The following is a 27,324-nucleotide window of genomic DNA, read 5'->3' on the forward strand; positions in this document are numbered from 1 at the left end:
AACCTAAGCACCAAGTTGTAAGCGGCCGAAGGAGTGCATCCCTCGGGACAGCCCCCACTCTCCCACGGCTACGGCAGGACAGGGAAATAATCCCACCAATTAATTAACCAGCTTCCTGAATGTGATAACTATTTATAAAGTACCATTTTGTTTTTAAATCAGTAACTCTTTTTTGAGTTTTAAGGCGGTGCATCATGGTCAGTGACTCTGGGTGGGCGGAGGGACCAGCCTGTCCCACACCTCTGCTCCACCAGGCGCTGCCGACACACAGCCCGTCACAGTACGGCCACACGGGTGAGACGAGGCAGAGGGCTGCCGTGGCCGTGGGAGAGTGGGGGCTGTCCTGAGGGATGCACTCATTCGGCCGCTTACAACTTGGTTCAGAGTGCCCAGTCACCTATGGCTTGTGTGCTTTTAGGCGTTCCACCTTTCGGTTAGTTGGCGTTTAGGCGTCCCGCCCTTTCGGTTAGTTTGCTTTTAGGCGTCCCACCCTTTCAGTTGGTTGGCATTTTGGCTTTGTAAGCTTTCGGTTATTTGGCGTTTTGGCTTTGTTTCCGTTTGGTTATTTGGCTTCCACTTCTTTGCTTCGGCTTCTCGTCCTTCGACGCCACGTCCGGGTACCATTATCAAAAGTGGCCAATTCAGGTTGGGGCAAAGAGTATGCAGTTGCACTTATTCAGTCAGCTCCTCATTATTATTATTTCTACAGGAGAGGCAGGAGTCCATTAGTGGGCATGATGTGATATGCTTGAACCCTTAATTGTCAATGTACCTGTTTTGCCACACTATTGAATATCTCCTACTTGAATATTACTGTAGATTTAACAAAGAAATACATTTATCATCAATTATAAAAGTAAAATACATCATGCAGTTGTATCTCCAATATTTTTCAAAAACAAAAGTATTTAGCAGATTTTCATGGGGCGCTGAAAAACTTTTTTTCATAAATCTATTCTGTTGAACGAGCCATGCAGTATATTTGTAAAATAGAGACTAATTTAAAAAAATTCAAATTGGAAATTCTGAAAATTGGTGGAATTTCCTAGGTGTAAATGAAAATATATTTTCCCAATTACCTATCTACCGTTGAAGAAGTTATCAAACATGTCCCTCATTTTTAACATATTTCTGTACAGATTGGCTACTGTATTTTTCTTTGGTGATGGGCACTAGATGATGAATATTTCCTGCAATATATATTTCTTCTCACCAATGATCCCACTAAAATGTTCATAGTGACACTGAATATCGTAGCAGTAGAATTCATTTCATCATTATGTTCATCAAATATCTATGGTGCTGACCGTGATTAATGAAAGTGATGAACATTATTTTCTTCAAAGCCTGTTGCTATTTGATTTTTGATAGCTTAACTTTTTACGTTTGACTATTGATTTTTAAATTAAATAAAACCCTTAAACATTCACAGTTCCTGCACAATATTGATCCTTATTGAGCTTATGATAATAGAAACATAGAAATTAGGTGCAGGAGTAGACCATTCGGCCCTTCGAGCCTGCACCGCCATTCAATATGATCATGGCTGATCATCCAACTCAGTATCCCGTACCTACCTTCTCTCCATACCCTCTGATCCCTTTAGCCACATCTAACTCCCTCTTAAATATAGCCAATGAACTGGCCTCAACTATCCTCTGTGGCAGAGAGTTCCAGAGATTCACCACTCTCTGTGTGAAAAAAGTTTTTCTCATCTCGGTTTTAAAGGATTTCCCCCTTATCCTTAAGCTGTGACCCCTTGTCCTGGACCTCCCCAACATCGGGAACAATCTTCCTGCATCTAGCCTGTCCAATCCCTTAAGAATTTTGTAAGTTTCTATAAGATCCCCTCTCAATCTCCTAAATTCTAGAGAGTACAAACGAAGTCTATCCAGTCTTTCCTCATAAGACAGTCCTGACATCCCAGGAATCAGTCTGGTGAACCTTCTCTGCACTCCCTCTATGGCAATAATGTCCTTCCTCAGATTTGGAGACCAAAACTGTACGCAATACTCCAGGTGTGGTCTCACCAAGACCCTGTACAACTGCAGTAGAACCTCCCTGCTCCTATACTCAAATCCTTTTGCAATGAAAGCTAACATACCATTCGCTTTCTTCACTGCCTGCTGCACCTGCATGCCTACTTTCAATGACTGGTGTACCATGACACCCAGGTCTCGCTGCATCTCCCCTTTTCCTAATCGGCCACCATTTAGATAATAGTCTGCTTTCCTGTTTTTGCCACCAAAATGGATAACCTCACATTTATCCACATTATACTGCATCTGCCAAACATTTGCCCACTCACCCAGCCTATCCAAGTCACCTTGCAGTCTCCTAGCATCCTCCTCACAGCTAACACTGCCCCCCAGCTTAGTGTCATCCGCAAACTTGGAGATATTGCCTTCAATTCCCTCATCCAGATCATTAATATATATTGTAAATAGCTGGGGTCCCAGCACTGAGCCTTGCGGTACCCCACTAGTCACTGCCCGCCATTGTGAAAAGGACCCGTTTACTCCTACTCTTTGCTTCCTGTTTGCCAGCCAGTTCTCTATCCACATCAATACTGAACCCCCAATGCCGTGTGCTTTAAGTTTGTATACTAATCTCTTATGTGGGACCTTGTCGAAAGCCTTCTGGAAGTCCAGATACACCACATCCACTGGTTCTCCCCTATCCACGCTACTAGTTACATCCTCGAAAAATTCTATAAGATTCGTCAGACATGATTTACCTTTCGTAAATCCATGCTGACTTTGTCCAATGATTTCACCACTTTCCAAATGTGCTGCTATCCCATCTTTAATAACTGACTCTAGCAGTTTCCCCACTACCGATGTTAGACTAACTGGTCTGTAATTCCCCGTTTTCCCTCTCCCTCCCTTCTTAAAAAGTGGGGTTACGTTTGCTACCCGCCAATGAATTGATACTTCTGATAAATCCCTGGTACATTTTCCATCAATCACTCCACCTCTATCATGAAAAGGCTAGAATTTTAACTTTGCTACATTAATCTGTATGAGAAAGACATAATAGATGACAAATTAAATATTCAGCAGCAACAGTAGTGTCAGACCACTGTATTTGAAGTTAAAGCATAATATTACGATGGGGAAGGGTTTTTAATATTTCATCACTTCTCCACCCAATTTTAGAGTTTGATGCTACACGCAGGAGGATAATATTGTCTCTATCAGCAGAAACATATCTTAAATTATGATATTTATTCACCTACTTTTGCTTCCACCGCCATTATGTAAGGAGCAATAATAAATAGAAAATAATTAATGTTATTACTTCACTTCTTTTTGCCAGGATGTGAAGCTAACAGCCAGCAATGATGATTACTATTTTGTATTTGAAGATTATTTGTATCAGGTTAGTTGAAATGTTTCTGATATATTGTGTAGAGCAGCTGATGCATGTTAAAGCAGAATACTAAATTTCATTATTTCAACTTTATTAGAAGCAATTTTAATGGGAAACATTGAGATATTATAATTTTTATTGCATTATTAAATACTAAAACTGTTTTCAGAAATATTTGCACCCTCTTCTCTTTAAAGTTAATTTTTATGTTTTTAATATTTAATGTGGTAGAGTAAAGCTTTTTCTGACTGCTGTAACTGCAATTCGGACTCAGGTCAGCCAGTGTTAATCAGCTGTTTTGATCGAGCAGATCTTTAGCTTGGGAGAAAACTCTGCACCAAATCTCTAATCCAATGAAAAACAACAAAATGTATTGTTTATAGAGTGTGGGCCAGAACATTAGCATTGTCTAAACATTTACTATTACTTTAGGTAGATTGCCTGAAACTTGTATTTAGTCGGTTGTGCGTAACCATGTATAGTCTTGTCTGTACACTGCCTATAAATATCCTCGAGTTTTAATAATGACTTAATGTTTTTGTGTATCAATTTGCAGCTAGGGAAAATGCTATGGGGAATCTTGCAGAAATAATATTCTAATTTAACTAATTTATTTTACATTTACTTTATATATGCTCTAAGTATATGTCCGGGGAGACCGTTCTCCTGTTGCCAGGCGGGATCGGGAACGACTGAATCTGATCCCGTTGGGCGCACGCCACCCCCCACTACCGCCGGGCCCACACTTTTCTTCCCCCCCCCCCGCAACGGACACACGCCACCGTTTTCCCGTCGCCTGGTGGGAGTGGGAACGACTGTCAGCGGCCGTAACCTCGACAACAGACGCCGCTGGCCTGGCCTTCGCCTCTCCCACCATCGGACCCACGACACCCACCCCCCCCCCCCCCCGGGCCCACGCCATCTTCCACCCACGTAACCCCCACTACCGCTGGGCCACGCCTTTCTTTCCCCCCACCCCCCTGCCTTTTTTCTCTCGCCCCCCGCAGCAGACCTGTGCCCCTGCGGACTCTCTCCCACCCCTGCGAACCCTCACCTCTCGCCCCCTCCGCAGTGGACCCTCGTATCTCGCCCCCCCCCCCCCCCGCAGCGGACCCTCGCATCTCGCCCCCCCCCCGGCAGTGGATCCTCGCATCTCGCCCCCCCCCCCCCCCGCGGGCTCTTGCATCTCCCCCCCCCAACGCTGCATGGGAGGGAGGAAGGTGAAAGAGGGGGGAATGTGAGAGGGGGAGGGATGGGAAGGGGAGAGAGAGAGGGGAAGGACGGGAGGGGAGAGGTGGAGGGCAGAGGGAAAGGGGGATTATCTTTAGTGACATTGCAAAATTAAGGTAGGTTTTAGATCTATTATATTTTCTACTCCATATGAATAATATTAAACAATATCAAATAATATCAAACAATTGGAACTCCTTTCTTTTCCTTGATAACAATACTGAAAAATGAGAAATGAGAGATATAAACGATGATGTAAAGATATATAGAAAGATATGCAAAAAAGTAACAACTTTCCAGAAGTGTGCATCACAGTACATTATATATATATATATGCAATTGGGTCTTTGATAATTCAATTGTGTGACGCACAATAAATATTGCTCCTTAATAATAGAATTTCTAGGCCATCAACTTTTGAAATGAGTTCTCAGAGCAAGTTTTGTAAGGAGGGAACCTCCTTTTGAAAGTGCAGGTATAGGATGCATAGCTGGAGTATTTTGAGAGAATGAAATGTAAATGTTGTTGTAGTAGAGCAGCTTTGTCTTGGCTCCAAATTGAGAAAATTGTGTAAATGAAGAATACCGTTTAAGGGAGAATTATATCAGTAACGTGTCCGTGTGTGGCTGCACAAAATGAATCTGTGCAACTCTTGCTTCACCTGTTGAAAGGCAGATTGTCTGTCTGCAGAATGTTTCTGCATAACAGATGGCTGTCATGTTATTTGAAAGTTCAAAGGAACTCTCAACTTGGCTTCTGTGAATTATGTGATTTTCCATAATTTGCAGTTAAAAAAAAAACTGCATTCAGTGAGTGAGAAAAACACGCATTGAAGTCTTTCCCACTGTAAGCTACCAATTTCAAATTAATGTAGACATGAGACTGCGAACGCTAGAATCTGAAGCAAAAACAAACTGCAAAATGGATATGAAAGGCTTAGAGGGTTTAAGGGTTTAAGTTTAGATGGGCATGGGTCAATACACGGGCAGATGGGACTCGCTTAGATGGTGTTTCTTGGTCAGCATGAGCGAGTTGTGCTGAATGGCCTGCTTCCATGCTCTATACTTGAAGAATTCAGAAGTCAGGCAGCATCTGTGGAGGCAAGGGAATGGTCAATGTTTTGGGTTGGGACCCTGCATCAGGACTGATAGTGTAGAAGGAAAATAGCTAGGGTAATGGGGTGAGATGGGCTGATAGATGTTGGTTGGAACCAGGTGTGGTGTGGGATGATGGGCAGATAAATCCAGGTGGGATAGGGAGAACAGAGACATAGGCTGTGAGGTGATATGTGGCTTTCCCTAACATCGTCCACTCTCCTACCCACAACCTGGCTCCGTCTATTGCTTTTGCTTATCTGTTGCCTACTGTAGTCCACCAGCTTTTGTCTTTAAACTCCTTCCTCCTCCCCCCCCTCACTTACTCTATCTGCTCACCACTCACCTGTTGCCACCTATCACATACCACCTCTCCCTCTCACCTCTTCATATTGACTTTCTTCAATCAACACTCTGTCCATGTGCAATATCTCGATCCAAAAAGTTGATCATCACTTTGCTTCCACAAATGTTGCTTGTCCGAATGATTTCCTCCAGCAGCTTTTTTTAACCTCAAATTCATGAAATCTTTAATAACATTTAAGCTTCCTTATTGATTCCTAGGTGCTGCTATGCTTTTCTCGAGATGCACTCGTTCTTGATCATTTCAACTACAGCAGTGCTTCACCTCCCAAGTCATATATCAAAGGTAAGAAAATCAAGTCATCGATTTCCACTGAAAATCTTAGCTGGACTTACTTCAATCATCATTTATCTCATTGAGTAAATGATGGAAGTAAAGAAAATTGCGTCACAAGTTTGACTTTCCAAACTTTAATTGTTAGCTATGTACTAAAGTATTGTAACAATAAAATTAGAATCATTTAAGACTCAATTGTAATAAAGTTCTGCCACAGGCTTGGACAAAGGTAGATTTAACATTGACTTGTTCATTAAGATTATGTCATTTGTTTCTAAACTAAAGCTGGGTTTTTTTGCAAATTAATTATATTTTCTATTCACACCTAGCATTTGTAACTTTTGTTTTGATAGGAAAAGTTGCATTAGAAGATTATGCTGTTGTGTACCCACCAAATGGTTAGTATGATGGAAGAACTTCCTTGATGAGCAGATGTGCTATTGATTACGATAGCTGGTTTTGGGAGTCTTTCCTTGATGTCTCACGTTTATGTGGGTATTAGTGTTGAGACATTCATCATTTGCATTGATGAGTAAATGCCTCACGAGGCCAATGCCTCTTGCTTTAGGTTTTGGGTATATTTTGATTATGTTTCACAATGTTAAGTATATAATTTCTTGGATATCTAACTTAAAAATTACAAATTATTGCCAATATACCCATTCTGCTTAATAAATAATTTGACCATTAAAGAGACAATCATAAAATAAAAAATCATAATTTGTAATAATAATCTGAATATTCTTATGCCACACAGGAGTAGTTCCATTCCATGGATTTGCAATGTATGGTGAGTTATGTTATTCCACTTGAACATTGGATAGAAAGTAAATGTAGTATGTGATAGGCTTTTGGCACATTGATTACTTACAGTGCGCAATATCCATGACTCCGTTTTTTGCCAAAATATGTTATGATCGTATTTTGCCATTTAAATTTCATTTTTATCAGCATTTTGTAATTTTGTTAAGGAGTCACCTATTTCACCAATCTATGCTATGAGGAGAGTGACAAGATTATCTCTCCATATTTAAAGGTTGTGAAATGGCAGCTTGTGCATCTCCTATGGTTATATGAGGAAAATGCTGTGAAAAGGGGTGTAGTTGGAAAAATGGAATAACAAACTGGGGAGTTACAAAGGGCCAACCCCTTTGGAATGCTGTGAGGGACTGTAAAATATATTTGATTGTTGAATCTTATTGAAGGTGATGAAAATGAGAGAATAATCAAAGAATGTGGAGGCTGGTGGGGTGGAAGGTGAGATCAAGGAGAATCATATTCCTGTTACAGCTGGAAAAAGAGAAGGTGAGACCAGAAGTGTGTGAAATATATACTGTTGAGAATACTATAGTAGGGGTAGTGCCATGGTTAAAAAATATGGAGGACAACTTGCAAACTCTGGTGTGGAAATTCTTGTCATCAGAACAGGTGGTGATGGAGAAACTGGGAAAATGGAAGGGAGTTCTATAGAATACAGGTGAACTATAGTGTGATCAATAGAGCTGTGAATGTATTTGGCATTGTAATGTGTACTTATAGCTAACCTATCTGCTGAAATAAAGAAAGGGAAATGAACAATGAGATGTAGATCACGAGGAAGGGAGAGGAGAGTGTAAATTGGCAACAAAAGTAATTACATTTTTGAGTTCCGCAAGCAAAATCTGTCAATATGCTAGAAATGAGGAGAAGGGGGGGGGGGGAGCATAAGTGGGATTGAACGGAGGACTGTTACACAGAGAGGCCCAGTTCCATATAACTCAGATTGGTCTGAAAATGAACCAGAATAGGTTGAGGAGGTTGTTGTGTGATAAACATCTGTGGTTTTATAACTCAAGGTAGGGCAATAAAAGACCAAAAAGGCAGCATCTCTGATCAAGTTCTGGAAGTTGATATGATGCAAAGATAAAACTAGATGGGTCTGTTGACAATTAGACCAGTCCTTTAGTCCCATAGGAACAAGTGCCTAACCCTCTGCTCTTATAAAAATAGATCATTTTACATTTTCCGACTGCAGTCCCACTGATTTGTTTCTTGATTTGGTTCTTCAACAATAAGTGTAGAAAAAGTTGCAAGGCTGTTCATTGGGAGAATTTGGTTAAACCATAATTAGCTAGGAAGAGGGAGATATAGGAATGGCAGTAAAGGATAATATTGAATCAGACAGATAGATTTGGAGAGGAAATTTCAAAGCATGAGAGACTTTAGTGACTGGGTTGCGAATATAGGGGAAAGCTGTGGGGATAAAAGATTAGAATCAGAAATTGTGAGCTTTGAGGGTGAGATGTATGATGGGAGCTGATGAATATTGTGGAAGCTGGGAACACCATCAGTTAATGCAAGGCCAGAGGTGATTGAGAAGCAAGACATGTTGGCAGAATCTCAGTTGAGTTTATGGAGATTGAAGACAATAACGTCAAAATATTGGAATCCAGTGAAAATGGAATTCCCATAGATTTTTGCAGCTAATTGACTAAAGGTATCAGGGTTAGCATTGAAGTTAGATGGTCATTAAAATGGAGATGGGCACTTGACTGAAGAAGACTGCATGATTATGAATACTTTGGTGGAGCTTGAAATGATTACTGGAGAGAGGTAACACATCTGGTGGGATCTAACTATAACAGTTGCAGTCTTTGGCAGCTTGGTTCAAGATAAATTGGGTATGTTTAAGGTTATATCTCGGGGTAATATTTTGGGAGGACACAAATGACAAGGAATGAAGAAATGACAAGGAAGTAAAGACTTTTCTTATTGGAAAAGCACGATTGATGACCCAAGGAAAATTACTCAAAGGATTAAGAGAGGTGCTGACGATAGATCTTTGAACACTTGAAGATTCTGAATGAAAAGCCATTGCCTATTGCCATTGATTGCAAACAAATAGTTAAGAGTGGAAATCAAGAGTTAGTCCCGTCCTGTCCAAAGACAAAGGGAAGGCATTGGTGGAGGGTGTTGTCAATGACATTGGAGGGACAAAGGAGAATGAGGATAGAAAATGTAACATGGTCCCTGTGTCAGAAAATGTTTGGGGTTGTGGAAATCTGAGAAATTCAGACAGCTGGAAGAAATAGAGGCACAGAACAGACGGCGTTAACATGGAAAATGGGTGAGAAACAAGATAATAGTTAAAAAGATCAAGGATAAGTATTGTTTAAAAAAAAATGGATTTCAAAAGGCTATGGACCACAATTGATGTATCATTTTTGCATTGGAGCTTGGCTCACTCAGTATGTTAAAAACCATATCATTGGTTAAGCTGCTGAATGTAAAGTTAAAGATTGAATCTGTGATTTGAAGAAATGGGAAATAAGGTTACCAAGAGCAAGATCGATTTTGTTGATGCAAAAGTTATTAAAGATGTAGAGATGGTAGTATTTGTGGAAATAAACGTGCATTTTCTACATAAATCTGTGCCGCAGTAGAGAAATTGACCTAAAAATATCAAGAGTGGTGCCATCGTAATCATCAAGAAATTATTAGCAAATTAATGGCAAGTTCACGGAGCCTGTTATGCATGCATAAAATAACAACAATTTGGGCAAGTTCACAGTGTCTCATATATGCAGAAAGGAACAACTACTCTCGGCAAATTACTGGATGATTTGCTCTGCTCTGCCTTCAGCCTTGCAAATGTAAAAAATATTGTTTTGCTGTGAGTCACCTGTTTGTGCTAATCACAAGAATGCTTATTGGGTCAAATTGTTTGAACCTTGGTAAAGGTGTATTTTATAATCCTGATTTTACTGGAAATTGGAACGATGAAACTATGAGGTCACTCATTTAGTCTTAGACACTTGTAAAATTGTACTTATTGCTTCTTACTTATCCTTATTCTTTTAAAATGTAATATATTTAAAATGTCTTACCTAATTGGACACTAATTCAACCAAACTCTTTTCGTGTTGAACGACTGGAGTCTACCCTGGTTGTTACGGACGTCGTTATAACAGATTTCCGTTGTAGGGGACTGAAGATTCACACAGTAATCAGTCGCCACTGTCTTTTTAAGATCTGACTGCTCGTTACACTGAGGGCAATGAAATTGATAAGCAATTGCTTTGATCCACACTTGCAATGATGAAGGGCACCATTAGACAATAGACAATAGGTGCAGGAGTAGGCCATTTGACCCTTCGAGCCAGCACCGCCATTCACTGATCATGGCTGATCATCCACAATCAGTACCCCGTTCCTGCCTTCTCTCCATATCCCTTAACTCCGTTATCCCTAAGAGCTCTATCCAACTCTCTTGAAAGCATCCAGAGAACCAGCCTCCACCGCCCTCTGAGGCAGAGAATTTCACACACTCACAACTGTGAGTGTGTGAAAAAGTTTTTCCTCATCTCCGTTCTAAATGGCTTACCACTTATTCTTAAATTATGGTCCCTGGTTCTGGATTCCCTCAACATTGGGAACATGTTTTCTGCCTCTAGCGTGTCCAAACCCTTAATAATCTTATATGTTTCAATAAGATCCTCTGTCATCCTTCAAAATTCCAGAGTATACAAGCCCAGACGCTCCAATCTATCAACATATGACAGTCCCACCATCCCGGGAATTAACCTGGTGAACCAACGCTGCACTCCCTTAATAGCAATAATGTGAGACCACATCTGGAGTATTGTGTAAAGTTTTGGTCTCATAATTTGAGGAAGGACATCCTTGCTATTGAGGAAGTGCAGCGTAGGTTCACAAGGTTAATCCCCAGGATGGCTATAATTTAGCAGGTTAGGCAGCATCTCTGGAGAGCATAGTTAGATAACGTTTCGGGTCAAGATCTACTGCTGGATCGCACCGCGCACCTGACTACCATGAGGCTGAGACCCGCAGCGGCGCCAGGAGGCGCAACGCAACGTTCAGTGCCTCTCCAGACTGTCTGAGGCCGGGATCCATCGATACTGCCGCTGAGCTACACTGGCTCCTCAGCTGTTTCCAAGCCACACTTACCGGCCTTCACCGCCAACCCTTCCCTGCAGTCCATCGGCCGCGACCAATGACTCCGCCAGTCCTCGCCTCTTCCCTGGCTGCCAGCAGGCCGGGGCCGTCAACTCACCTAGATTCCAGGACCAGTTCTAGACCAGAAGTCTGAAGAAGGGTCTAGAACTGGAACGTCACCTATCCATATTGTCCAGAGGTCCTACCTGACCTGTTAAGTTACTCCACCGTTTTGTGTCCTTTTGTCCAGCATCTGCAGTTCTTTGTTTTTACTGCTTGTGCAATGATACTCTATTACTTGGTAATCCCTTATTTGGTTATAATGGACAATCGGCAACAGTGGACACCATTCCCCTTCCAACCACATGCTGTGCACATGGCAATAGTAAAACTGTTCTATGTTAAAAAATAAATGCCTTTAAAAATGGTGGTTTAAATTTTGTACAATTTTGATCAGTTATGCAAATGAATGCGTGGGAGATTGAACCACAACATCATTTGGTAATCGCCATAATTTCTTTGCAATTTGCATCTAGCCTACTATTTTTACTTGTTATTTCCATTTTTGTCTCTCCCATTACCGCAATTAGGGACACAGTTAAAGATTGTTGAGAGGCATGGTCACTAAAAAGTTTGATTTATATCTGCTCTGCAACATGGCATTTTAAATTGTATTGGAGTTTTTAATTATTTAGACTTTGTATTACATGCAGTTGCTCCACTCTGTTTTCTCTACCACGAACCATCCAAACTGTACCAAGTTTTCCGTGAGATGTATGTGAGATTTTTCTTCAGGCTTCATAACATCTCATCTCATTCCTCGGTAAGTTCAGTCAATGCATGAAAATTAAAGGAGGGTATACTCATCCTTTCTGGGAATTTGCTTTCAATTAGTCAAGATGAATTATATGAAAACATATTTATCTTTTTTTAATATATTTTCTTTAATGATAGTAGTGCCTATGTAACATTTTATTAGTAAACACCTTTATCCAAGGATTAAGTAAAGTGAAATAGAGTGATTGAAGTGTCAAAACTGCAGGAAATTGACCTAACAATGTATGTATATGTGTGTGTATGCATATATACACACACTGAACATTTTTCTTGTTTATTATATTGTTTACAGTGTACTATGTTTACATATTCTGTTGTGCTGCTGCACGTAAGAATTCATTGTTCTATCTGGAACATATGACGATAAAACACTCTTGACTCTTAACGATGACATTGAGGCGTGAATGTGAAACATCCAATTTATGCTTGTTTCTCAATACCATTTTGAAACTTGCTGATCAACTTTAAATGAAAAGAAATGGGCAGCACCAGTCTGAAGAGAACTATGAGCCAATCTATCTTTCAGTTGCATTATTTTTCTTTATCTCAAATGCATTGTATATAAGTTGATGCTAAATATCCCTAAAGTCTATGTCACTTCTCTATTTTACATGAAATGTAAGCTCCTAAGTGGTTGTCAAAATTTACAGATCTTGATTAGTTTTGCAGGTGGGCTGAGGAATGATTGATGGAGTTTAATACCGAGAAGTGCGAGATGTTGCATTTTACGAAGTCTAACTAGGGCAGAACCTACACAGTGAATGGCAGGGTTCTGGGGAGTGTTGTAGAGCTGAGGGATCTAGGAGTGCAAGACATAGTCCCTCGAAAGTGGCTTCACAGGTAGATTGGGTGGCCAAGAAGGCTTTTGACACATTGGCTATCATCAGTCGGAGTATTGAGTATAGAAGTTGAGAGATCATGTTACAGTTGTATAAAACATTGGTGAGGCCACATTTAGAGTATTGTGTTCAGTTCGTTTCACCTTTTATAGGGAAGACGTTGTTAAGCTGGAAAGGGTGCGGAGAAGATTTATGAAGATGTTGTAAGGACTCGAGGGCCTGAGCTATAGGGAGAGGTTGAGCAGGCTCGGACTTCATTCATTGGAGCGCAGGAGCATGAGGAGTGATCTTATAGAGGTGGATAAGATCATGAGAGGAATCGAGAGGGTAAATGCATGGTGTATTTTATCTTGAATTGGGGAATTAAGAACCAGACGGCATAGATTAAGGTGAGAGACGAAACATTTAATAGGAACCTAAGGGTCAACTTTTTCACACAAAGGGTGGTAGGTATCATAATCATACTTTATTAGCCAAGTATGTTTTGCAAAATACGAGGAATTTGATTTGCCATAGTCACACCAATAAAAAGCAACAAAACACACAATACATTTTAACATAAACATCCACCACAGTGACTCCTCCACATTCCTCACTGTGATGGAAGACGAAAGAAAAGTTCAATCTCTTCCCTTCCTTGTTCTCCCGCGACCGAGAGCCTTGAGCCTTCCGTTGTCGGGGCGATCTTGGCTCCAGGAGCCGGCGGTCGGGCCTCTCCGCGTTGGGGCGATCAAGCTCCCGCATCGGGGGGGATCTCAGCTCCCCCGCACCGGGCGATCGGACCCCGGGTCAGGGCTAGTCGAACCTCTTGCGACTTTGGAGCTTCTCTACCAGAAACTGCAAGCTCCTCGATGTTGAAATCTGCAGGCCGCGGTTGGAGTGTCGATCCCAGGCAAGGGATCGCAGGCTCTGATGGTAAGTCCACGGCCCCGCGGTGGGGCTCGAGCAAGGCCGCCAGCTCCATGATGTTAGGCCGCAGAGCGACCAGAGATACGTTCCGGAAAACAATCGCATCTCCGGCAAGGTAAGATGGAAAAAAGTTTCCCCCTGCCCCACCCCCACCCCCCCCCCACATAAAACAAACCAGAGAACATTAACACAAACTTTTTAAAACACACAAAAAAAAACAAAAAAGACGAAAAGACAGACAGACCGTTGGCGAGGCTGCCATCGCTGACGGCGCCACCCAGTGGAATATGGAACAAGCTGCCGGAGGAGGTAGTTGAGGCAGGTACCATCACAATGTTTAAAAAACATTTGGGCAGGTACATGGGTAGGATTGGTTTAGAGTGATATGGGCCAAATGCAGGCAAGGGGACTCGTGTAGATGGGGCAAGTTGGGCCGAAGGGTATGACTCTATGAAGCTGGTCAAGCATGACCTACTCCTTTTGCAACCATGATCATTGCCAGTCTAATCTGGTCACATACCATTTCATTCATAAACTTTCACTATCTAAATTTAACATTTTATCATTAAATTTGGTACAGTGGAAGTTTGTTGCCATATTCTGCTTTACTCCATTCGGATTCATGGAAACACAGACAGTATGTCCAATTGTGATTTTTTTTTTTTCTAGATTTCATAGGATCACAGCGGGGGCTTCAAATTTGGCATAAGTATTTTTGAGCACAGAGTCAGTTTACACACATATCTGAGTAACATCTAACTTCTTTATTGCCACTCTCAATGACTACTTTAATATTGTCGGACTACCAATCAACATGAAATTAGATGAGTCATAAATTGTGGCAAATTTAACATTGGTAGAATTAAACATTAATTTTACCATAAACAACTGTAAACACTGCTCCCTTTGGGTTGATTTCAATGTTCCCCCTAGACACTGACACAGATTATATTTGACTGTTCAGAACTGGTCAGTTTTGACAGGCCTTCACAGCCAACTGTAGTTGAGACCTTGAAAATGGCACCTAAACCTGGCAACTATATAGACTCAGTGGGCTGTTTCTGTGCATTCTGTACTTAATCAGAGAATATACGTGTATGGCAATAATCTTGCAAAAAAGTAATTTCACCATACCTTGGTACATGTGATAATAAAGAGCCATCAGAATCATAATCACACTTTATTCGCCAAGTATGTTTTGCAACATACGAGGAATTTCATTGGCCAGGTGAGTCATACAATTAAAAGCAACAGATCACTCAAAAAACACATTTTAACATGAACATCCACCACAGTGACTCCTAAACATTCCTCACTGTGATGGAAGGCGAAATAAAGTTCAAGTCTCTTCCTTTTGATCTTCCTCGGTCGTGGGCCTCAAGCCCCCGTTGACGGGATGATCTTGACTCCCGTAGCCGGCGGCGTTCAGGCCCTCCGTGTCGAGGCAACCAAGCTCCCGCATCGGGGGGATGTCAGCTCTCCTGCACCAGACGATCGAACCTCGCGTTGGGGCTGGTCGAATTTGTATGTCCATGCCAAGGTCTATTTTGTTCATGGGACCCATGGCAATAAAATATTGATCGACTTTTGCAAAGAAAAGAAAATGCAGCAAATGTGGAACTGGAACCTAGTAGTTGGGATTAACAGTAGAGAAGGAAGCAGCAGAGGTCAGACTCTGATTGTGGTTTAGGAGTTGAGAAGGGCAGTGTCTAGAATTGGGAATCTAGGATTAAGACGACAAAAGATTAGAGCCTTGGTGGGGGATGGAGTACTGCCTGGAGTTAAGAGCTAGTAGGTTTGGGTAATGGGTGGGTGGGTGAGGCGGGGCTGGATGAAAGGAGAGAAGGACCACAGCAAAGAGAGCCTAATGGGCCTGTCCCACTTACGCGACTTTTTCGGCGACTGCTGGCACCAGTCATAGGATGTTACAGGTCGCCAAAAATTTTCAACATGTTGAAAATCCAGCGACAACCAGAACAAGGTACAACTCTTTGGGCGACTACTCACGACCATACAGGCTTCACCCCTCAACATGTCGCCAGGGTGTCTCCTGTATGGTCGTGAGTAGTCTCCTCAGTCGTCCAAAGAGTCGTAGCGCCTTTCTGGTCACCGGTGAATTTGAATGACCTATGACGGGTGCCAGTAGTCACCGAAAAAGTCACGTAAGTCCAATAGGAGGATAAGAGATTGAGTGTGTTGTTTGGAGACTGGGTTGCAACAATGTCTGGAGAGTGATTATGCCCTCAGAGATCAGATATGTTACAAAAAGTAAAGGGACTTGCCAGAGTCGAGTTCCCTGAACTGGGACCTGCCCCAGGAGGCCTTAATCAAACTAACTTGTGTTCACTTCCACATCATCAATTATGATTATTTAAGTATCTTTGGTGATTGTATATTTGAGAGTGTGTTTTGTACTTTTGAAGGTAATATATAATTGCAAACTGTAACTAAATATAAGCTTGAGTTCCACAAATTACTGTCAACACTAATTTAGTTGAGTGGCCTATTAATTTGGTTGTTGGCTATTAGAAATAAAGTTTTGAGACCTGGCTCACTTTTGAAATATCCATGAGATAATAGACAAATCAATCAATCAAATGCAGTTTTTAATTTTGTCTGAAAGAAACATTAGTTTTTATCACAACACTTCTGGGTTTTATAAAATCACTATTAATTTTGTATTCTTAGGGAATTGTATCACTTTGTCTGGTGTTTGAGACGCTCGTTCAGACATACCTTCCTCAACTCTTTTATCATTTACGTGAAATTGGTGCACAACCGTAAGTATTAATGCCTTGTGCTGAAAGGTATTTGGGGGAAATCATTCTGAGTTTATTACATTTATTCTGAGCATAAACGTATTCATTCATTCATTCACCTAATACTTTTAAGAGTCTTTACTGACAAAAATAGAGCTTTAACTTCTCACTGATTTACCATGTCCAAACTGGACTATTTCTTTGGGTCCCCTTTATGCCTTTAGGCCAAAGTTGTTTGGTATAACCTTTAAGGAAGAACAATTATATTATTTGGCTAAATGGCATCTTTTAAGTCAGGGGAGAGTGATGAAGTCTCTGAGCAAATGTAGATGGGGCAGTAATCTTGAAAAAAGTGAAGACTTGCAGACTGTTTTAGAACAATGTTGGTAGGGAGGAGAGAATGTTTGAAAGTATGTAACAGCCCCCTTGGCCATCCAAATGACAATTAAATAGATGATATTTTTGGCTTGCAGTTTTTGCCAAACCATGTCAAAAACATTCAAAAACTAAATGTTTCAGGCCTACCACTGATTAATACTCTGGTTGAAACCTTTACTTATTTGCATTTATTTATCTGGAAAATTCTGGTGCAAAAATATTTGGTTTGATGTGTTTACATTTTCAGTCCAATTCCCTCCAAGTTCTTTTGTCTCGAATGTATTGACTCACTGCGCAGCATCTGTGGATATTCCATTATATTTAGATATTAGATATTGAGATCTCTAAATATTGTCTACTTTTCACCTCTTTCATGTTATTTGGCTTCTGAATTTCCAGTATTGTCCTTTGCTTAAAGTCATGCGTACACAAGATAACCACGAGTACAGGTACCCCAGGTGACTTGCTATTTGTGCATTTCTGGGACTTTACTGTTCTGCATGAAATGCAGTTAAAATTGCCAAGCCACTCAAGAGCTTTATTCATCAAATGTTGGACAAATGTAGAGATGTTTTTATGTATCCTGTTTTGCTAACTTGAACCTTGTTAAAGATTGCAAAATAAGTAGAATCAGAACAATATCTCCTGATTTTATTTTTTTTAATTTTGACCTGTTAGGAGGCCAGTTCCTCGACATAACCCTTGCATGCAATGTTTTACTCTTTTTTTACAGACTTCGGATATCATTTAAATGGATGGTTCGTGCATTCTCAGGATATCTAGCAACCGATCAACTTTTGTTTCTTTGGGATAGGATTTTGGGATATAACTCGCTGGAAATTCTTGCTGGTATGAGTATTCCTTTTGCAATCTGACACAGACTTCCTGTTGAACTTGCCTTCCGTCAGTTCTATTTATAGGTTTCTGTCAACAGAGGGAGTTATAGTGCCCTCCATAATGTTTGGGACAAAGACCCATCATTTATTTATTTGCCTCTGTACTCCACAATTTGAGATTTGTAATAGAAAAAATCATGTGGTTAAAGTGCACATTGTCAGATTGTAATAAAGGCCATTTTTATACATTTTGGTTTCACCATATAGAAATTATAGCAGTGTTTATAAATAGTCCCCCCATTTTAGGGCACCATAATGTTTGGGACACAGCAATGTCATGTAAATGAAAGTAGTCATGTTAAGTATTTTGTTGCATATCCTTTGCATGCAATGACTGCTTGAAATCTGCGATTCATGGACATTACCAGTTGCTGGGCGTCTTCTCTGGTGATGCTCTGCCAGGCCTGTATTGCAGCCATCTTTAGCTTATGCTTGCTTTGGGGGCTAGTCCCTTTCAGTTCTCTCTTCAGCATATAAAAGCTATGCTCAATTTGGTTCAGATTGGGTGATTGACATGGCCACTCAAGAATTGACCATTTTTTTAGCTTTGAAAAACTCCTTTGTTGCTTTAGCAATATGTTTGGGATCATTGTCTTGCTGTAGAATGAACCGCAGGCCAATGCGTTTTGAGACATTTGTTTAAACTTGAGCAGATAGGATGTGTCTATACACTTCAGAATCCACTATGCTACTACCATCAGCAGTTGTATCATCAATGAAGATAAGTGAGCCAGTACCTTCAGCAGCCATACATGCCCAGGCAATAACACCCCCACCACCGTGTTTCATAGATGAGGTGGAATGCTTTGGATCTTGGGCAGTTCCTTCTCTCCTCCATACTTTGCTCTTATCACATATCTTATATCATCACTCTGATATAAGTTAATCTTCGTCTCATCTGTCCACAAGACATTTTTCCAGAACTGTGGTTGCTCTTTTAAGTACTTCTTGGCAAACTGTAACCTGGCCATCCTATTTTTGCAATGGTTTGCATTTTGCAGTGTAGCCACTGTATTTTTGCTCATGAAGCCTTCTGCAGACCGTGATCATTGACAAAACTACACCTGATTCCTGAAGAGTGTTTCTGATCTGTCGGACAGGTGTTTGGGGATTTGGGGATAAATAAATGATATGTCTTTGTCCCAAACATTATGGAGGGCACTGTAAGTGGGTTAGTTACACGGATCATTGCTGCATATGACAACTCTATGATTATAACATGTGTTAGCTAGAGCAGCAGCTGATGCACACCACAGTGTATGAAGTTGGTGCTTGATTAATGAATGGAAAAAAATTATTCCATCTCTTGGAGTCTGGCACCTTGGCTACTCCCTCTTCCATCAGGCAAAATGTATGTAAGTGTGAAAACGCCCACCACCAGATTCAGGGGCAGTTTCTTCCCATCTGTTATCAGGAAACTGAATCTTCCTACCAGATCCAGAGGGCAGTGCTAACTACTATCTACCTCTTTGATGACCCTCGGACTAGCCTTGATCAGACTTTGCTGGCTTTACCTTGCACCAAACGCATGTATCTATACACTGTAAATGGATCGATTGTAATCATGCTTTGTCTGTCTGCTGCTGGTTAGCATGCAAAAAAAGCTTTTCACTGCACCTCGGTACATGTGACAATAAATTAAACTCAAAACTGAGTGATTGCTTTAAGAATCTGAAGCAATCAAAATTTATGTAACAAAGCTTTCACCTCGAATTTTAAAATAACTTGTTTAGGACATGCGACTCTAGTTCATTGCTTGCCTAATTTAAAATCTATTTGTAAATAAGCAGTTTTCTTGCACAGTTAGACTATGATGAATTAGTTTATATTATTGAATTGGATAACTGGACTTAGCGTTACAGTAGCCAAATTTGCTGATGATACAAAGGTGGGTTTGTTAGCAAGTTGTCGGGATGACAAAAAAGTATAGAGGTAGGTTTTGTTTGTGGGCCAGAAGTTGGCAGATAGAATATAATATGGGAAAATGTGAGGTTATCCACTTCAATTGTGTAGCAGCAGATTTTTATATTGTTCAAGAGATTACTCCCTCTAGCCACTAAATGGACTACATGGTTAACGGGAATGTCTTTATACGCATGCGAGCTCACCGTCAAAGACCTTCAGTGCTTCTTCACAGACAAAGCTTCTAAAACACAGTCTTTTGATGCGTAAATTCTTTATTGTTGATGAAAAACAATAAGATACATCCAAACTTCTTCCGACTCGTTACGATAATCTTCATCAAACCAGCTTATCGCTTTAAACGTTAGAAAACTCCTCGTGTCTCCGTTACACTTCGCATGGTCAAAGGGTAAACCTTCCTCATGCTGGTCGAAAACTAAACTAAAAACTAAGCTTCTGAGCAAGAAATTTAGCTCCAAACACACCCTAAAATACGTCATAAATCCCACCCACAATATAACGGGCAGTCTAAAATTTAAAGATGCATGCCATAATTAATTGCTATTGAGGGAATACAGCGTAGGTTTACAAGGTTAATTCCCGGGATGGCGGGACTGTCATATGCTGAGAGAATGGAGCAGCTGGGCTTGTACACTCTGGAGTTTAGAAGGATGAGAGGATATCTCATTGAAACATATAAGATTGTTAAGGGCTTGGACACGCTAGAGGCAGGAAACATGTTCCCGATGTTGGGGGAGTCCAGAACCAGGGGCCACAGTTTAAGAATAAGGAGTAAGCCATTTAGAACGGAGACGAGGAAACACTTTTTCTCACAGAGAGTGGTGAGTCTGTGGAATTCTCTGCCTCAGAGGGCAGTAGAGGCAGGTTCTCTGGATGCTTTCAAGAGAGAGCTAGATAGGGCTCTTAAAAATAGCAGAGTCAGGGATATGGGGAGAAGGCAGGAACGGGGTACTGATTGAGGATGATCAGCCATGATCACATTGAATGGCGGTGCTGGCTCGAAGGGCCAAATGGCCTACTCCTGCACCTATTGTCTATTGTCGACCAGCGATTCTCGTACACTAGCACGATCCTAGACACTAGAGACAATTTACAATTTTTACTGAAGCCAATTCATCGTCTTTGGAATGTGAGAGGAAACCGGAGCTCCCAAAGAAAACGCATTCAGTCATTGGGAAAACGTACAAACTCCGTTAAGGCAGCACCCGTAGTCAGGATCAAACTCGGGTCTCTGGCACTGTAAGGCAACAAATCTACCGCTGCGCCACCCTAATGTCTGCACATGCTTTTTTAAATTCCCTGGTAGCTCTGAATATTTTGAGAAATGTTCACAAAATTAGATCTTTTGGGTTTCCAATTAAATTTCCACACTAAATCTTTAAGGAATAGTACTATTCCTTGCCTTGCTAAACATTTTTATTTCTCCCTTTTAAAGTTGGCAAACTTGATCATTTTACCACCTTGAAGAAGAAACTTTAATAAAAAACTGAAAATTAACAAATACAGATGCTGTAAATATGAAACCCAAGCTGTAAACAGTAGGCCAGGCAACATCGGTTGAAAGAGAAACTGAATTCATGTTTCCGGTTGAAGGCCCTTTAAAAGAAAAATTATTTCAGTATAAAGCAATGTGTTCTTCCTGTGCCAATGGTTACTTTGTTTTGGCTTGTTGCATCCTGTCATGCCTTAACAAGCAACTTGTGTACTTTCACAAGACAGACTTTATGATCATGAACTGCTCTGTTCCTTGCAATCAATATCCTGGAGGACAATTTTGACATTTATGAAACAATGTACCTTGACAGATATAGTGGCCACGGCAACACGATTTTTAACATTGATAACGTCATTGGAAAAAAAATCTGAATGTGAAACAGGAAATCATGCTTTATACTTGTATGAACGTCACTCACAAAATGTCAATCTGAAGCAGACAGTAATTGAGCAGCTCCGAACTTTTGATACTTTTCTGACGATTTCTTCATTGTTCTGCATTCATGAAAATACTTGGAAATGTTTTGGTGATTGTGTGATTGGTTAAATTCAAGGAAAAGTAAATATATCAGTATTAATACTACCCAGAAACTTTGATTTAAACATGTTAAGGTACTACCTTGGAGAAATATCATCAATGTTTTAACATAATTTATTTTATTTCAGTGCTGGCAGCTGCTGTATTTGCTTACAGAGCAGAAAACTTAATGGAAGCAACATCACTGGCTGCAGCTGAAGTAAGGTGGTTTAAGGTCATTTTGGGGCCACGATCCATTTGGGTGTATTTCAGTGATGTACATCCCTTTTGAGGGAGGACCAGATTTCCAGTAAAACGACCTCTCGGGGCCATTCTTGAGAAACGGGTTTTATTTAATTGTACATCACCCGATACTAATATTTCAGAATCAGAATCAGATTTTAATCGCCAAGTATGTTTTGCAACATACGAGGAATTTCACTTACCAGGTGAGTCATACAATTAAAAGCAGCAGACTCAAAAACACATTTTAACATGAACATCCACCACAGTGACTCCTACACATTCCTCACTGTGATGGAAGGCGAAATAAAGTTCAAGGCCTTCCTTTTGTTCTTCCTCGGTCGTGGGCCTCGAGCCCTCTGTTGACGGGACGGTCTCGACTCCCGTAGCCGGCGGCGTTCGGGCCCTCCGCGTCGAGGCGTTCAGCTCCCGCATCGAGGGGATGTCAGCTCCTCCGTGCCGGGCGATCAAACCTCGCGTCGGGGCTGGTCGAACCTTCTGCGGTGTTAGAGCTCCCGACTAACCTCTCCCGAGACTGCGAGCCCTTGATGGTAAATCCACAGGCCGCGGTGGGAGCGATCCCAGGCAAGGGATCCGCTCCGATGTTAAGTCCACGCCCCGCGGTCGGGCTCACGACAGTCCGAGGCGGCTACCAGCTCCAGCGATGGTAGGCCGCAAAGCCCGGAGAATGTGATCCGAAAATTGATCACATCTCCGGGAAGGTAAGAACTTGAAAAAAAAGTTTCCCCCAATCCCCCCCCCCCCCCCCCCCCCCCACACACACACACACACATAAAACAAACCAAAGTACATTAAAACAAACTCTTAACAGACGCTAAAAATAACAAAAGAGGATAAAACAAATGGACTGCCGGCAGGGCTGGCCATCTCCCCGGCGCCCCTGGTGGTCTTTTTCATTCTTGTATGAAGACATTGTTCTTATTGACCTGCTCAGAGTCCTCTTTGGTGTTCCACCAGGACTATGCCCCAGAGTTACACATTTACAAACATGTACCCACTAACACACTTTCCATTTAATGGTGACAAATCAATCTGGATACAGGTCCGAAGGATTACGCTGAACTTGCCATGGTCCCTGGATCCCCTCTGCAAGGATGGCGAGTGCATGCCAAACCTGCCCATCCATGGTCCAGATGTAGCTTGTTTTGTGCATCATGAGTGTAAGATTCAGGGTAGGGCGAGAGGAGAATACCTTTTGTCGTGGCACAGCCCATAGATCCACTGCTTCACTGCCCCAAAGACCTGGATTCAATCCTGACATTGGGCTACATCCCAAAGATGTGCAGGTTGATAGGTTAACTGGTCACTATAAATTGTCCCAGTGTGAATTCCAGGATCTTGGGAGTTGATGAGTGGGTGGGAAGAATTAAAAAAAACTGGGATTAATGTATGATTAGTTTCAATGGTTTATTGATATGGACGGTGGCTGGAGGGCCTGTTTTATGCCGCTTCCATATGACTCTGACCAGCACTGTTTCCAATCTAATGCATGCACTTGGGTAGATATAGAAAAGTACATTACAGGAACTAAACCTTCTGCCCATAATGTCTGTGCCAAACATGATGTCAATTTAAACAGCATATCTGCCTGCATGTGGTCTAGATCTCTCAATTCCCTGCCTGTTCATGCATCTGTCCAAACACCTCTTAAATGTTGCTACCTTATTTGCTGCACCACTTCTCAGCAATTCCAAATATCCATTAAACTTTCCTCTCATTTTGAAGCAAAAGTAGCATTTAAGAGACTTTTTTGGATAGGCATATGGATATTGCAGGGAATGGAGCAATATAGATTATATGCAGGCAGTTAAGATTTGGTCTTGGCATCATGTTTGGCACAGGTGTTGTAGGTTGTTTGGACTTTCAGACTATTCAGACTTTGGTTCTGCCGTTGCTGTTAACCAAAGCAGTTTTCCCAAATTGTTATTGTCAATCACGATTTTCAGCTGGATAAAGCAGGGTTCAGTACCTGAGTAATGCAAGGTTGAAAGCCCAGATGAAGTCAGAGGTGAGGGTGTCAAAGTATGTAATTTTATGGCACTAACTTTCATTTAGGGATTTGAAATGATTAGATTTTTTATATCTAGTAGTGAAATTTGAGTAGAGAGGTTCTGCAGTTGTATAGGGCTCTGGTAAGACCACATCTGGAGTATTGCGTACAGTTTTGGACTCCTAATTTGAGGAAGGACATCCTTGTGATTGAGGCAGTGCAGCCAGTGTAGGTTCACGAGATTGATCCCTGGGATGGCGGGACTTTCATATGAGGAAAGATTGAAAAGACTAGGCTTGTATTCACTGGAGTTTAGAAGGATGAGGGGGATCTTATAGAAACATTTAAAATTATAAAAGGACTGGACAAGCTAGATGCAGGAAAAATGTTCCCAATGTTGGGCGTGTCCAGAACCGGAGGCCACAGTCTTAGAATAAAGGGGAGGCCATTTAAGACTGAGGTGAGAAAAAAACTTCTTCACCCAGAGAGTTGTGAATTTGTGGAATTTCCTGCCACAGAGGGCAGTGGAGGCCAAATCACTGGATGGATTTAAGAGAGAGTTAGATAGAGCTCTAGGCACTAGTGGGATCAAGGGATATGGGGAGAAGGCAGGCACGGGTTATTGATAGGGGACGATCAGCCATGATCACAATGAATGGCGGTGCTGGTTCGAAGGGCCGAATGGCCTCTTCCTGCACCTATTTTCTATGTTTCTATTCTTTTTTTTTTTAATCTCCAAATTTAGTGCAAGTCCATGAAACCAATACAAGCATCCATTTGCCATTTATTTTATTCCTGAGCATACCGTTTGCAGCACGGAGTTCATTTATATTTAATCAGGATATTTTGTGTTCTTATTGCAGGCTATACTTGCTGATCTTTCCACGCTACAGGTCATGCCTCTTCTACAGCTTTTCCTGTTTGCTACTTCTAATTAAACTGTATTGTTTGAAATGGATGAAAATGTATATAGTCACCTTGCCAATTCTGTATCACACCTTAACAGTATGATGGCAAGCCAATGGGGGTGCCTGCATGAGAAAGTGAAATAAAAATGTCCACATAGATGACAGAGTACTTTTATTTAAGTTTATGTAAACATTAATAATAAAGCTATTTATGAACTTTACGAGTGACAAAAAAAATACCTGTGTAGAATTGAGAATATCATAATTCCTTATAAAAAACACTGATCATTTTTCTGTTTTTAATGATTTCTACTGTAAAATCATAGATCGAAATGAATGTCTTACATCAGTTGTTCGTGTATAGTCGGCGAAGTCCTCCCATGTTAGTTATCATCTGTATCAAACATTCTTGCTATTTGGTTCATTCTATAATTTACCTTAACACATTACTGAAAATGTCTTAAAATCTAATTTTAAATTCTAATTTTTCATAATATAAATACAATTCTAATAATTTCATTTTTTGGAGTAGACCATGTACTTGCTGTAAATGTGGCTTGATGAAAACTATTTGAATGTAAAGAAAATAGCTGTAATGTCTTTAAAACTGAATTAGATAATTAAAAATGATTTGTTTGAAAATGAATGCTGTAAGAATAAAACTTATTTCGCTGGAAAATACAAACAGCCTTTACATTATCTGTTTCAGTTATTTTCATTATATTTACCTGGTTCCTCATATTAATATATTAACCATGTGCATCATGTTTTGTGAATAGGCTGTATGTGGTTAGGAGTCATTGTGCTGGTGGAGAAAATTGCTACATATTGTTTCTTTGAGAAGAAGCCACACAACGTGGAAACTTTGTGCCAACCAAGAAACACCCATTGTAGAGTAAATGGGTGTTTGATGGTTGGCACAAAGTTTCCACGCTGTGTGAATTATACACTAATTCCCATTTTCATCCTCACTTCATTCCCATCAACTCCCCTCAGATTCTACCACTCACCTACACCCCAGAGGCAAAATTAACCAACCTGGATGACTTTAAGATGTGGAAGAAAACCAGGCCACTCATGAGAAACCCGAGTCGCGATGAAGAGCATGTAAACTCCACAGACAGCACTGATTCTATCCAGATTGTTGGCATTTTGAGGCAGCATCTCTGTTAGCTGCAACACTGTGCCTCCCATTAGACCCGAGTCGTAGAATTGTATGGAATAGAAGCAGGCCCTTCAGCTCACAATGTGTCTTTTTCCACATAATTCAATAATTGATTTGCTAGCATTAGATCCATATGGATCCACATGTTCCCAATGTTGGGAGAGTCCAGAACCAGGGGCCACAGTTTAAGAATAAGGGGTAAGCCATTTAGAACGGAGACAAGGAAACACTTTTTCTCACAGAGAGTTATGAGTCTGGAATTTGCTGCCTCAGAGGGCAGTGGAGGCCGGTTCTCTGGATGCTTTCAAGAGAGAGCTAGATAGGGCTCTTAAATATAGCGGAGTCAGGGGATATGGGGAGAAGGCAGGAACGGGGTACTGATTGGGGATGAGCAACCATGATAACATTGCATGGCGGTGCTGGCTCGAATGGCCTACTCCTGCACCTATTGTCCTTACAAGTCTGACATTTAAGGCCTAAATGTATGCTTAAATGTAATGATTGTATTTGACTCCAGCACTACTTTGGGAAAAGTTAATGGTGTTCAATTATCATATGTACCGACAACGGAATGATGAAATTCTTTCTTGCAACAGAATAACAGGCCTGTAACACAATACTCATAGAAAATAAATAACCAAGAAATAAATAAATTAGTAAACTAATTACTAAAGCAAAAAAAAAAAAAAAATTTACTGTACGTCGCCAGTGCAACCAAAACAGTCCATAGATCATCAATTAGTGTGGTGTAGTACTCAATGATTGTTGTGAAGAGGCTATTCTTGAACCTAGTAGTCAAGGTTTCCATTGAAATTGCATTTATAAAATATCTTTCCATTCAAATTGTATCTTTCTTCTCACCTTAATCCTATGCCTTCTTGTTTTTGACACTTCTGCCATGAAAAAAGAATCTATGCCCCTTGCAGGCACGGAAATCGCTATCAAAATGGGGGAGGACACAATTTCTTGGTGAGCCCTGTGAACGGTAACATTGGAAGCTAACCTGGTTGGTGACCGACTCCGAACTCCAGCAACAGGAGCTTAGTCCGCCCCGAATCGTGGGGCTTGAATCGGCCCGTTCGTGGGGGCTTTCATCGGCCGGTGGGGACCAACATCGGGAGCCTCGATCACCTCGATGCAGCAGTTTGATTTTAAGCCATGCCGGGTGCTAAAA

General features: G+C 41.1%; 1 protein-coding gene across 3 annotated transcripts in view; it reads left to right on the plus strand.

The window, feature by feature from the left end:
* The window catches only part of tbc1d19 (TBC1 domain family member 19), a 112,143-nt gene extending 86,479 nt beyond the window's left edge, over positions 1–25,664 (plus strand). For all 3 annotated transcript variants that reach the window (XM_033026626.1, XM_033026645.1, XM_033026636.1), the window contains 9 exons: positions 3,319–3,381; positions 6,261–6,345; positions 6,690–6,734; positions 7,094–7,126; positions 11,985–12,094; positions 16,545–16,636; positions 17,727–17,842; positions 21,973–22,043; positions 24,941–25,664. In XM_033026626.1, coding sequence (XP_032882517.1) covers positions 3,319–3,381; positions 6,261–6,345; positions 6,690–6,734; positions 7,094–7,126; positions 11,985–12,094; positions 16,545–16,636; positions 17,727–17,842; positions 21,973–22,043; positions 24,941–25,015 — 690 coding nt within the window. In that variant the 3' untranslated portion in view covers positions 25,016–25,664. The remainder of the gene's footprint in view (positions 1–3,318; positions 3,382–6,260; positions 6,346–6,689; positions 6,735–7,093; positions 7,127–11,984; positions 12,095–16,544; positions 16,637–17,726; positions 17,843–21,972; positions 22,044–24,940) is intronic.
* The last annotated feature ends 1,660 nt before the right edge of the window (positions 25,665–27,324 follow it).

Source organism: Amblyraja radiata, chromosome 1 (assembly GCF_010909765.2).
Source record: "Amblyraja radiata isolate CabotCenter1 chromosome 1, sAmbRad1.1.pri, whole genome shotgun sequence".
NCBI lineage: Eukaryota > Metazoa > Chordata > Chondrichthyes > Rajiformes > Rajidae > Amblyraja > Amblyraja radiata.